Below are 13,345 nucleotides of genomic sequence, written 5' to 3'. Positions count from 1 at the left end.
GGTCCATGTGACTCAGATCTGGGGTTGGGGGCAAGCCAGCCATCCTAGACCTTGTCCTGGGCCATGACATCGTTTTTTAAAAGACCTCTGCAGGGAGGATTGGGGCTCAGCTGTTTCAGGGAGGAACCATCCCTCTAGACAGTAGGGCTGGTGGCGGGAGAGCTCCTGGACACAGGGGGGCACAGGAGGCTGGAGTTCCAGGCCACCCTTCCTGCTCAGTGTGACCCCAGGGGACCCCCTGGCTCTCCTGCTTTTCTGTGGGAAGAGTCCTGCTGTGGACTCCACAAGGGACGTAGTGACTCTAGACAGGAGCTGGTGAACTGGGAGCGGGAGGTGACAGATTTGGCCACTATGGCTGCACAAGCTGACAGTTGGAAGGTCCTAGGGCAGAGGGTGCAGCCAGCAGCCGGGCTCCAGGGCCTGGCCCCAACCTGCCAAACCCCGAGAAGCCACTGTAAGGGCTCCAGGTGCCCATGGTGGAGGTGGAAGCTGCTGCATGCAGAAATCGCTTCAGGGATCGCCCTGGCCCTGCCCAGCTTCATGTGGGTGCTGATGGGTCCTAGAGACCGTGTCTCTCCTGAACCCAGAGAGGCTTCACTACATTTGGCCTTCCAGAGGGACCACTGCAGCTTCCTTTCCAACCAGATGAAACCCGATGAAGGCCCTGGAGTCCTCAGTCACCCTCAGAATCCTCCACACCCCTCCTCTGCCTTAGATTCTCCAGAATGTTCCTACGTTTTTGAAGGATAATTCACTGGGCAAGGGAAGGCTTGATCTGAATCAAGTCGCTGAGGTCCTTTCTGACTGTGAAATTCTAGAATCTTCCACAACGCCAATTCCATTTCACAGAAGAGAAAAGCCGAGGCTCAGAGAAGTTGGGTCCCCTCACTGAGGTCACGTGGAGAATTCTAGGTGAAGCCAGGACCCCCGATCGGAAGCCCAGGCTCTCTCCTTTCCACTGAAACAAGCCCTGTCAAGATGGGCTCTCCCTCTAATTCTCTGCACTTTGGAAATGACCTCCAGCACCATCTGCTAAGCACATCAGAGCTTATGTAAAATTTCCTCTCTCAACTCATCTTGGGCCGTCTTGCAGAGCCTGTAGAATCAATACTGGTTTATCGATAGGAAATGGACCAGCTTTTCATGGCCCAGGATGGCCAGCCGCATAGAAACCTCATCCCCTGGCAGAGTCCGGAGCAGTAAGCAGAGGGGCCCCTCTTCTCTCCTGCTTTGGGAACCAGGTCAGGGCACATAGAAGGTTCTGGCTCAGCCACCCCTTGCTCTGGAAAAGCAACCTGCGGTGACCGGGATGGGCCCTCAGCGTCTTCCTCAGCAGCATGGGGTGATGAGCGTGCCTGCCCCCGCCTGGTGGCTGAGCTGGGGTGACTGAGATGATCTGCACAGAGTGCTCCCCACAACGCCTGACCCCAGCAAGGGCGCCACAAAGAGCAGCCCGCCCCACCCAGGCCACGAGGGGCCGTCTGTGGGGCCCAGAGGAGGGGCTCCCCTGCAGTGGGATCTGGCGCGGCAGGGCTGGGGGCTGCTCTGGGGCTGCTCTGGGCCGCCAGCCACCTCTGAGCTGCCCTGCTGGGTAAGCGCTGGAGCGCGTGGAGGTTCTGGAGGATTTGGCCAGTAACGTGATACGCAGCCTTGGGCCTTGGGTAGGGTGTGCGTGGTGCATCCCTCTGTATTTTTAGCTGTTTGTGGGAGTGATTGTTCAGCCTGGGCCGGTCAGGGGCCTGGGCATCCAAGCTTCCAGAGGGCTGCTCAGAGCCCTGCCACGCCCAGCCTCTCTGTGCCTCCCTGTGCAGTGTAAGGACAGTGAGGGGCAAGGTGAGCAGCCCTGGGCTACCTGGCCTGGAATTAAGTAGTGACCTTTTGGAGAGCAGGAGAGAAATCGCTTTTTTCCCCATCCCAAGCTCCTAGGTTAGCAAGGCAGGAAGAAGGAAGTAGCTGCTCACAATGATCACACCCGGTGGTTGTGGGCTGTATTCCCTCTGCCAAAGCCCTCACTCCTCACACTCAGGTTACAGGTGACCAGATGCTGAGCCATCAGCATTTCTAAGTATAAAGGATGTAGGTCTGACTGAGAGCCCTGGATGTGGGATCGAAGACCTGGCTACCAGTTCCAATTCTCCCTCTCACTGTGCGTGTATCTTTGGGTCAATCAACTCTCTTCTCTGAGCTTCAATTTCCTTGTTTCCAAATATGAGTAAGAGTAACAACAACAGCTAGGAACTATTTCTAGGAACTATGTGCCAGGAACTATTTCCACCTTTCCTCATGTACAACAAGAGCCCTGTGAAGTAGACCCTATTATTATTCTTATTCTACAGATGAGAAACTGAGGCCCAGAGAGGGCCCGGAAGGCACTTGCTTAAAATCACACAGCTATTCACGGGCAGAGAACCTGGGCAGGTCCCTGCTCTGTGATTTATGGACTGTGTGACTTGGCTTCACCTACTTCACCTCTCTGAGCCTTGATGTCCTCATCTGTGAAATAAGGATGATCATGCCTAATTCCTAAAACTGTTGAGAGAATTACATAAAATCAGGCCTGAACAATGGATAGCACAGTCCCTGGCTACAGTGACAGCCTGGCTGGTGGCCGAGTCGTGACGGTGTGGTGGAAATCGCAGCTCCCTAGGGCCTGGGCGTGCTCATGTCTACGGTATCCTGGGTCCATGTGGGTCTGATTAAGTTTAACCATCTTAGAGCGAGGTTCTGGCTTGGTCCACAGCCCCAGCCTGCCTGTGGGGCCCAGAGAGTGGCCGAGTCCCTCGTGCAGGTCGGCAAGCAGAAGGTGTCTACCTGGAAGGTCCGCCTTTTTATGACGGGGGGTGGAGCCAGGCGCAGGGAATTGAGGAGAGGCAGCAGCTGAGGAGAGAGATGAGGTGAAGGCCAGAGGGCAAAGGCCAAAGGTCGCAGGTATTCAGAAGTCACCAGGAGGGCAGAGTGGCCAAGAGGGTCATAGGAGAGGAAGAGAGAAGAGAGGTTAGCGTGAGCCTGGGGGCTGGAGGGCAGACATGGGCGGGCACTCTCAGCTGGCCCTTAGATGGCACAGCTGTCCCTCAAAGGAGGAGTGGCCCTCGGTCTGCACCCTACCTTGGCCTCCAGGGTGGAGCTTGGGGCGCTGGCCAGCAGCCCCGAGCATGGGGGAGTGGCTCTACTTGGTCATGCAGCGGCCTCCTGACACATGGCCCAACATGGCACGGCCAGCCCTGCCCGTCCCTGCTCAGTGGACAGACGCTGACCACTGCAGACTCGGAGGCTCTGGCTTAGAAGCCACAGACCAGCTAAATTGGTACTTGAAGTCAGGCTGGTGCGCAGCCTCCTTTGGGACCTTTTTTGGTAGGACGGGAAAGGCTGAGGTCAGCTTCTCTGAGGAGGATGTCAAGGGGGGTCCTGGGCTGCGCCGGCCCAGGGTGTGGTGCGTGTGGGCACACGCTAAGTGCTGCTGAGGTCCCCCGCTGGGGCTGGCAGGTTTGGAAAACAGGCTGGGTAAAGAGGTCTCTGGAGTGGTCAACCACTTTTTAGGGGGAATAGGCAATTTGCATTTTTTTTTTTTTTTTGTACTGGGGAATGAAAAACCAGGGCCTGACGCCTGCTAGGCAAGAGCCCTGCCACAGCATGGGCCCTTTCACCCGCCCTTTTAATTTTATTTTATTTTGAGACAAGGTCTAAGTTGTCAAGGCTGGCCGCGGGTTTGTGACCTCCTGCTTTAGCCTCCCAAGTAGCTAGGAATTCGGGTGTGTGCCCCCAGGTCTGGTTCCTTAATGTGATTTTTATTTCTGAGAATTTTTGCTGCTTCCCATCCCTCTGTTCATTGAATGCCGAGTGACCCATGGCTTTAGGAAGCAGTTAGAATCCATGTCCCAAAAATGGTGCAGAATCAACCACTTGTTTTCAAAAGCACTTTAAGGGGAGGCTCCTGCAATGAACCTTAAGAACCAGGAGGCACTTGTGCCAAGAAGGTGTCCAGCTGAGGAACTGGAAGCCCCTGGCGGAGGGGTCCCTCCAGGTCACCACCACAGGCGGCTGCCACTCACAGGGCCCTATCCTCCTGCTACGGGGGCCGGGGGTGTGCCATGTTGGGCCTGGTGTCCAGGAAGCCTCTCGGCAGAGAGGGGCCAGAGACCTTCCAGGACCTACCAACCTTCAGGGTAATTATGTGGTTGGAGCGCAGAGCTGCTGGGGTGCTGCTCGGGTTCTCCTGGTTGGGGGACGAAGGTGGCAGAGACAGGGTGATGGGCAGAGGGAGAGGGAGAACCCTGACTCCAGCAACCCAGCCTGGCTCTCCGCGAGGCCGGCCACCCCGCCATGCCCGAGGCCCACGTGGAAGTCAGCGGGCTGTCAGAAGCCTCTGCGTCCCGCCCTCTTCTAAGTCAATGTGCTCTGTCCATCAACAGGGTGCCCAACAGGTGTCCCTCCCTAGTCCCTCAGGACTAAGGCTATGCTTGGCTGCTCTCTGTGGCCAGGGTACTTCTGGAACCTTCCATCACTGCTCTCTTCCCTCTCCTTGTGTTGGGCTGAGGGACAGAGGGTCCGTCCTCTCCTTCCCCAAGCGTTCCTTCAGGACCGATGACACACTGCCTGAGTGTCTCCGGCGAGCTGTCCCTGGGCTGGGGGATGCTGTCTTCCTCCCAGGTAACATAACAATCCCGTGAGCCCATCATTTCAAATCAAGCCAGCTGACCTTCTGTTATTTATCGGGATCAGGAGGGAACACCAGGCCCTGCGCCCCGGGAGCCCATGCCACACAGCTCTGTCTGCACTGCTGCCGGCTAGGGTCCCCCAGCCCAGGCCCCGCCCAGCCTCGGCCTCAGACCTAACCCTGCCTCTCACGGTCCAGGCCCATGTGGCCTCTCTCTGGCCCAGGGACACAGAGATCAGAGACAGGCATCTACGCCCTCCTGCCAACCAGGCGGCTGGGCAGAGGGAGCCCCTGCCAGCCAGGCCCTCCCAAGGCCTTCCAGAGTTGGGGCCACCCTGAGCCTGGTCTGTTCCCATCTCCATCCCCTAGGTCCCCCACCCCAGCACTGTCTGGAAGTGGTGGTACCGAGGGGAGCCACATGTACGTCTCTGGGCACAGTGAGCCCACGACAGAGGGGGTGGCCACCCACGCAGGCTCATCCTCTCTGTACTTGCTGCCCGTGCACAGGCTCTGCTGCTGGCTCTCTGGGCCCTGCTGGAGGGAGCCGAGCGCAGCCTGCCCTCTCCTGTCCCCAGCACGGTGCCTGTTGTTGGTGCACAATGAGGACTTCCTAGTGGGTCCACAGTGGCCTTTTGGATCCTGTATTTTTGGAGGAGCCATCTCAGCCCGGAACCCCCCATGCTCCAGGGGAGGGCTCCTTCTGTCCTCCATAGGCCAAGCAGAGGCTCGATCCCTGAACCAGTAAGTCCCCATGATCCCTGCTCCTCCAGGCTTGGATCACATGAAGCAACGACTAACCCAAAAGCCCCACATATTTGTCCAGGGAAGGCTGTCACACGTGGACACTCTCGTGTGCACACACTTGCTCTCGACATGGGCAGGGTTTGACAGTCTATGCGAGTCACATGGCGCACAGAGAGAGGGGCAGGCAGTTCCAGAACATTCGGGAGACTCCACCCAGTCAGCAGACAGAAGGACAGATGGACCGAGACACTTGAAGTCAGCCCCACACAAACACACACAATGGTCCCCATCCCCTGGACGGTCAGCTGGGCTGACTCAGCACACCATCACCCTGTGCCTCTCTCCTCCTGCTGAGTGCTGTGGGCTGTGGCCTCCCGTCCCCCAGGCCCCGGGGTGCCACGGACTCTGGGGAGAGAAGGTTAGTGGGACTGTGTCTCAGGGAGGGATCAAAGGGCCCTGCCCAGTTGGGGGCTCACTTACCCGGTGTGGGTACTCGCCACACTGACCCTGGAGAGGGGAGGGAAGGAAAGGGGTGATTAGGTCCTTGTTGGGGGGCCTGATCCTCAGGGCCCCCAAGACCCATGGACACACCAAGCCTCTCTCCACCCACGAGACCTGTTGTCCAGGCCTTGGTCTGAGCCCTCTGAGACCTTGTCCCTGGCTGCCATCAGGGACAAACCCCTCAGAGCTGTTGGGAAATTGCCCCAGGGAGCACGGGGCGGGATCCCGCAGCACACCGCCTGCAGAGTTGGGAGTGACCACCCGCCAGTCCTGATGGCAGGCCCCAAGGCAGAGGACACCTTCTCTGGGCCGAGAGTACTAATGGTGTACAAATCGGTGCCTCCTAACCCTGAAGGCTCCAGGGTCAGGGCACACCGTGGTGTGGCAGGCGGGAGGGGCAGAGAAAGGAGCTGAAAAGGGCCAGGGTCAGAGCAGGCGCCCCCAGCCCAAGAAGGGAATGCCACCACCCACTTCCCTTCCTGTCCTCACGTGCTCTGGGGCCCCAGGGCTCTCTTTGTCCCTGTCCATCTAACTCAAGTTTGAAAATGACCATGGCGACCCCTCCCCAGCTGTCAGGAAGCCGTGTGGAAAGGACGTCCTAGGAGCCCCCCACACCAGACCCTGTGCCCACCTTTTCTCCTTTCTGTCCTGGGGGTCCCTGCAAAGAGACAGAAACGAGAGAGTTAGGGGGTCAAAGTCCAGGATAAAGGGGCCCCAAACCTCTCTGCTGGGAACTGGGAAGAGAAGGTACCCACCGGCTGTCCTCGGGGACCCGCCAGGCCCTGTGGAGAGGAAACACACAGGTCAGCGGTCGGGGGTGGGGTGGGGTGGGCCCGAGAACCACGGCTGGGTGGGCTTGGGATGGTTCTGGGTGTTTTCCCCCGAGGGTCCTGGGGTCCTGGAGGCTGGCCTGTCAGCCACGTCCCCCTGTGCCTGACCTGTTCAAGGTGGTGTGTGCATGACCAGGTGGACTCTGTCCCCACAGATGCCACCCTTCAGCTGTTCCTCTAACCACGAGTGTCTCGTGGGTTCCCCTGGGGAGTGGCTCCTGCGCCCGCTGGTGTTCTGGGGTCCTGCGTCCCACACTCTGAGCCCCAGGACACGCTGAATGTCCTGCCTTCTGCCACTGAGCCAGAAGGGCTTCAGGGCACAGGGTGGCTGGCTGGGCCAGTGCAGCAGACCCTGGGGCTCTGGAGAAACCTTGGTACCGAGGAGGCTGGGGTTGGCACCTAGCCTGAGCCATGTTCTGCGCTCCACGGAGGAACACAAGGGGTCTCGGGGCGACCTTTAAGGGTGTCTTGTCAAATTCAGGGTCTGGAAAGCCCTGCGTTCCTTGAAGAGGTCCCGGGGTCTCGCTCTGGGGGTCCCCTGCATCAAGGAGGCCACACAGCTGTTGTGTGGGCAGAGGGGACGACAAAGACGTCCTGGGCTGTGGGCAGTCCCTGTGAGGCGGGCTCCGTGCCAAGCTCAACTGGCATGGCCCAAGAGGAAGGGTTGCCAAGGTGCCAAGAAGGGGGTTGGCAGCTCAGGGAAGGGCAGTGCCAGGGAGGGAGCCCAGCCCTGTCTGACCACAGAGGCCCAGTGTTCCCACTCCACCATGCTTGGGACTGGCGGGACCTCAGGAGGGAGGGCTTCTAGGTTTGGCTGCAACCACAGCAGGACGCCCTCCCATGTCCTGAGGTCCCTCCAGCCCCTGACCTGGGGGCCTGGGAGGACCTACCTTATGCTCTAGTCTTTTAGGGGGGATGGGTCCAGAGATGGGACTCAGAGGCACTCAACCACTGAGCCCCATCCCCAGCCCTAGTTTGCATTTTATTTAGAGACAGGATCTCACTGAGTTGCTTAGCGCCTTACCATTGCTGAGGCTGGCTTTGAACTTGCGATCCTCCTGCCTCAGCCTCCCAAGCCACTGGGATTACAGGCGTGTGCCACTGAGCCCAGCTTACTGCTGCTCCAATATTTTGGGGGCCCTGAGCTTTGTGCCATCTGGGTGAGTGGCCTCAGGGTGCCAAGAAGAGCTTGTCTCTTGCTCCCAACTTGCAACTGGATCAACCTCCAAAGTGGGAAACTCCCAGGAGGCCCATGGGAGGAGGAAGGGCCCTCGGGACCGTCCCCAGTACCCCCAGCCCACCTGGCTAGCTAGTATCAAGTCCATCAGTGGATGCTTCAACTGACAGGACCACGGGCCAGACCACAGATGACCTGTCCACCTTCTCCCAGGACAGGGAGAGAAGGGTGACCAGGAGGATTGCAGGGGCAGTGGCAGCTGAGAGGCGTAACACACGTTTAGGACTATAGAGGGAGCCCTGGGGACTGAGTCCAGAGGTCCCAAAAGTGGCCCATGGGACAGTTGTGGTCCCACTTAAGAGCAAAATGAGTGCCCCCCAAAATTTGAATTTCAAGGCTGGGTGTGGTGGCACATACCTTTGATCTCAGCAGCTCTGGGAGGCTGAGGCAGGAGGATCTCGAGTTCAACGCCAGCCTCAGAAACTTTGCCCTAAGCAACTCAGTGAGACCCTGTCTCTTTTGAAGTACAAAACAGGGCTGAGGATGTGGCTCAGTGGTCGAGTGCCCCTGAGTTCAATCCCCAGGAACCATCCCCACCCTGGAAAAAAAACCCTGAATTTCAAGCTTCTCTTAAATATATTAAATCCAACAGCACATGGTACCCATCAGCTCTCGCCAGCCACGGACACAACCACGGGTGCTGTGCTCAGCCCCGGGGCCACCAGTCCTTCACTAGCATCCAGAACAAGGGCCCAGGCGCTTGGGCTTCCTAGGTGCCAGGTGCAGTGCTTGGCACAGGGGCACGTTAACGCGGCTCAGCTGTGACAGCCCTATGGCCAGGTGGGGTCGTTAGCTTGGGTTTAGGGTCTATGCTCTGCGCACAGCCCGTGTGGCTCCTGGGCCTGGGACTCAGACGCCATCCACACCCCCATGGCAGGACTGCACAAGACACCCCTCCACACCTGACCTGAGGTTCTCGGGGCTCTGGTGAGGTGGGTGGGGCAGAGGTGACCTCCTTTTGACAGGTGAGAATATAGATTACGTGCGCCCCGTGCCCAATGTGGGGTGCCCAGTGGGGGAAGCTGTCCCCCGAGGGAGCAAGCTGGAGATGGTCGGGTGACAAGGTGGAGACAATCCTGCGAGACAGCAGTGGCCAGTTAATGGCTGGGGTCTAATGGCTCTGTGCCCTGTGGGTCTATGGGTGATGATGGCGCAGGCCAGGGGTCTGTCATACTGGCCTGGCTCAGGGGCAGGGAAGGGCCCTGCCCTTTCTCCCAAGTCAGCTCTGACCCTTAACGGACAAGGAAGGCACCTGGGTAGGATCCCATGACATGAGTCTGAATCTTAGCTCTGGTATTTAAAGCTGTGTGACCTCAGGCAACACATTTAATCACTCTGTGCCTTAATTTTCCTGCAGTGGGAGAGGGGAATCAGGGTAAGTACAGATGCCTGCACAGGGAGAGGGAATTCAGGCTAAGTACAAATGCCTGCAGTGGGAGAGGGGAATCAGGCTAAGTACAAATGTCTGCAGTGGGAGAGGGGAATCAGGCTAAGTACAAATGTCTGCAGTGGGAGAGGGGAATCAGGCTAAGTACAAATGTCTGCAATAGGAGAGGGGATTCAGGCTAAGTACAAATGTCTGCAGTGGGAGAGGGGAATCAGGCTAAGTACAAATGTCTGCAGTGGGAGAGGGGAATCAGGCTAAGTACAAATGTCTGCAGTGGGAGAGGGGAATCAGGCTAAGTACAAATGTCTGCAGTGGGAGAGGGGATTCAGGCTAAGTACAAATGTCTGCAGTGGGAGAGGGGAATCAGGTTAAGTACAAATGTCTGCAGTGGGAGAGGGGAATCAGGCTAAGTACAAATATCTGCAGTGGGAGAGGGGAATCAGGCTAAGTACAAATGTCTGCAGTGGGAGAGGGGAATCAGGCTAAGTACAAATGTCTGCAATAGGAGAGGGGATTCAGGCTAAGTACAGATGCCTGCAGTGGGATAGGGGAATCAGGCTAAGTACAAATGCCCACAGTGGGAGAGGGGAATCAGGCTAAGTACAAATGTCCCTGGCCACTCCAAGGAGAGCTGCCATGGGAGCCCACGTAGGCTTGTCTTCAAGAGCCATGGGTGCAGCTGGGGGATGTGGAGTGAGGTACTGACTACCCTGCCCCCTGCCGCCCCCTAGGTGGCTCTTGTTTTGTGTGGCAGAGCCCTCGCCTGCCTGCCCCCCAGCACCCCATGAGGATCGGGGCCTTTGGTGTGCACGGCTGGGGCACCTGTGAGGGGCAGCCACTAGCACAGTCCCTTTTCTGGGCAGTGAGCCCAGGCTGACCCTCCAACCCATCTCAGAAGGCAAGAAAGCTGGGGTCTTACCGTGTCCCCTTTTGGTCCGGGATGGCCCTGGAAGGAGAAGGGAGGAGTGAGTGGCAGCTACACTGTTTGCCACGTAGACGCCCCTCCCCACCCCCGCTCCCCCCAGGCGGCTGTCCATCCTCAACACACTGCCGGCTTCTTTCCTGTCTCATCTGGTCACTCCATCGCTGGCTGGGCCACCCAGTCCACCAGCAAGGTCATTCCCACCTGGCCTTCTCTGGGCCTTACTAGAGCAACTGCCTGCTCTTCAGGGGGGCAGGGGTGGGGCTGGTCTCTGGCTGTGGGGTGTCTGGTCCTGGGGGTGAGTAGACATGACCACTGGGGTCTCCAGGCTGCACGTGCTTGCTGGCCTGCAGGGCGAGTGGCTGGATTCCCATCCTAAGTTGGGGGGCCTTGGCTGGGGAGGGACACTGCAATTCTGCGTGAGCTCCTTGCTGGTGCGGGGGCCGGGGCCAGGGCCTGACGGTGGCCGGCCTTTCAGGATTAGACTGTGGACCTGTCCACTCCTCCATCCTGCTGCCTCTTGCCTCGCTCAGGCCCCTTCCAGGCACCCCGAGTCCCTACATTCTGGTCGTGGCCAGCGTGGCCACAGGGCCTTGTGCTCTGGGGAAGCCACTGGGTGGGGGTGCTCATTGGAATAGCCCCTCCTCCCCCTCCACCAGCCACACTTCCAGCCAGTAATTTCCAAAATCATCTTCTGAAGAGTCAGGGTCTGGCAGGGGGACCGAGACCCAGGGTTAGTGAGCTGGACCCCCGTGGGCGGGGAGGAAGCCCCAGCCTGAGCGGGCCCACTTACCGGTTTGCCGTCCAGCCCAATGGGACCCTGAAAGCAGAAAAAAACAGTCGTAAAGATGGAGCACCCCAGGCCTCCTGCCAGGGGCCAGCCCGGCGCAGCGGGTGGGCGTGAAGCCTCTGTTCCTGTCGAGTCGCAGGCCCAGCCCTGCTGACCCCTTGCTGGTTCTGTGACCGTGAGTAAGCCCAGGCCTCCTGTCCCATCCTAAGAGGGGAACAAGAAGAACAGCACTTTCCCCAAAGGGAATGGGTGCTGCCTGCCAGTGGAATCCAATGGGTGACTTTGTCACTGATACCCAAGACTTCTTACCCCAAGTAGAGAGTGGACACCAGGCGTGGCTCACAAGAGGGCCCCAGTAAAAGGGCACTAGCTGCTCCCTGGTCCTGCCTCTCAGAACCTGCCTCGGGCCCCCTGGGCAGCAGTCAAGGGCACCACAGGGCCACCCTGGTGGGCCTCCTCTCAGGGTCTCCTGTCCAGGTCCAGGGTCCTGCTGGGGTTTCCAGCTTGCGACTTCCCTCCCTGCCCTACCACTCCTTTATTTGCGTAGGTATCTACGTTCCTGTCCCTTTTCCCACTAGGAGCCAAACTCTGAGCTACTCCCCCGGCCAGTGTCTGGGAAAGGCAGCCGAGGCGGGTCCTAATGGCCAGGGTGCGGAAGGGAAAGGGCAGCGTCGGGCGACCTCAGTGGACGGGTTTAACCCAGCCAGAGCCCCCGCCCCACCGGCCTCCTCACTCACCGGGAATCCAGGAAAGCCTCTTGTGCCTGGCTGGCCCTGGAAAGAACAGGAGCACATGAGGGGGGGCCAGCAGGGGAGGGCAGGCCAGCTCCCCCGGCTCAGCGGGTGCCCATCCCTCGGTGCCCGTGTGGGACACATTCACCACATGGGTCAGCTGCAGGGAGGACAGGACAGAGAACAAGGGAGATGGATCTTCATAGGAAACCCATGAAGGATAGGGACGGGGAGAGGAAAACCAGGGCCGGCAGCCTAGACCTGCTTCCCGGAGGGGGCCCTTTGACCTCTCCTCACTGTGGTGGGATGGGCCAGCAAGATAGCAGGGACTCCGTCGGTGGTCCCCTCAGCTCCCAGATCAAACGCCTCCTCCGCCTGCTCTGCATTGACAGCCCTGGCTCGTGGCCACTTATCGGGGATGGCTTGAGTATCAGCAGATGCCCTGACCTCTGGGCTGTGTGTCTCAGGCTAGAACAGGTCAGCCTGCTCGCTCTCAGCTCACCCTGGCCTGCGGGCTTCTCCCAGCATCCCCGGGATGGCCCTCCTGGAAATCCCTGCCCGTTTCCCTGGGGGTGCAGAGTGGGCCCAGAGGGCAGTCCTGCTCAGTGGTCAGAGCCCAGCGGTCTGTGGTCAAGATGCAGGACAGAAGCAGCACGAGGCTCTGAGGACGCTGGGCTGGAGGCCACCAGAAGGTTGATGATCACCAGAACTAAACAACGGGAATCCCCTCCCGTCCCTTCTCAAGAGCCACCAGGGCTCCTCCTCCTCATTCCAGGTGGTCCTCGCTCTCTTCCAGATGGACCGTGTCAGTTTCCTCTCCTGCCCCAGGCAGCCCGCTCACTTGCCTTTCCCAGAACACACATGTCCCACTCTCCGCTTGGGATTGCCCTTGGCTTTGATGGTCACAGTCCTTCCCAGGAATGGGCTTTGGAGTGTGGGAGACGGAGTTCTAACCCTGTCCCACCAACCACCGCTGTGGGACTCTGAGCAAGTGTCCGACCTCCCTGAGCCTTAGTTGCCTGTCTGTAGAATGGAGATGACAGTAGGACCTCAGAGCCACTGAAAGACATTCCAGGATGTTGGTGGAGTTGACTTGAACAGAGAAGGTGCCAGAATAAAGCAAGGTTGCCTTTGAGCACAGCGTGCCTTGGTTTCAGGGCAGGTCAGTCCTAGTCAGGTGGTTCCAGAATCAACCCAGAGGGAGACCTCTCTGGATTCCTCTGCTGTGACCCTGAACTGTCCCCTGGCTGCCTGGATCCTCCAGAGCGTCCAGAGACCTCTGCTCCGGGAACACGGAGGCCACCTGGCTGGGTGGGATGGGGATCCCGCCACGTCAGGGTGGGCGTGAGGGTCCAGCCCGGAGCCAGCTGGGGCTCAGGGTGGACTTGTGGCAGGCACCCGGAGGACAAGGGGGAGGAGATGCCACTTGTGTGTCAGAAGGGCCCTCGGCTTCTCTCCTCTCAAAGATAAATGATGCTAAGAATAGCCCTAGGGAGAAACCCCGGAAACCAAGCAATGCCATCCCGAAGCCTCGCAGTGTAAACCATTC

General features: G+C 58.9%; 1 protein-coding gene across 1 annotated transcript in view; it reads right to left on the bottom strand.

Moving 5' to 3' along the window:
• LOC308634326 (uncharacterized protein) overlaps positions 1-13,345 on the bottom strand; it is a 91,580-nt gene that overhangs the window by 60,204 nt on the left and 18,031 nt on the right. The window contains exons 6-12 of the mRNA XM_081268143.1: positions 11,803-11,838; positions 11,069-11,095; positions 10,273-10,299; positions 6,655-6,681; positions 6,531-6,557; positions 5,879-5,905; positions 2,812-2,877 (exon numbers count right to left, since the gene is read on the bottom strand). Of these exons, the coding sequence (XP_081124269.1) occupies positions 2,812-2,877; positions 5,879-5,905; positions 6,531-6,557; positions 6,655-6,681; positions 10,273-10,299; positions 11,069-11,095; positions 11,803-11,838 (237 nt within the window). The remainder of the gene's footprint in view (positions 1-2,811; positions 2,878-5,878; positions 5,906-6,530; positions 6,558-6,654; positions 6,682-10,272; positions 10,300-11,068; positions 11,096-11,802; positions 11,839-13,345) is intronic.

Source organism: Spermophilus citellus, assembly GCF_964194105.1.
Source record: "Spermophilus citellus genome assembly, chromosome: 15".
In the NCBI taxonomy this organism is placed as follows: Eukaryota; Metazoa; Chordata; class Mammalia; order Rodentia; family Sciuridae; genus Spermophilus; species Spermophilus citellus.
This window is presented reverse-complemented; position numbering and strand designations above follow the sequence as displayed.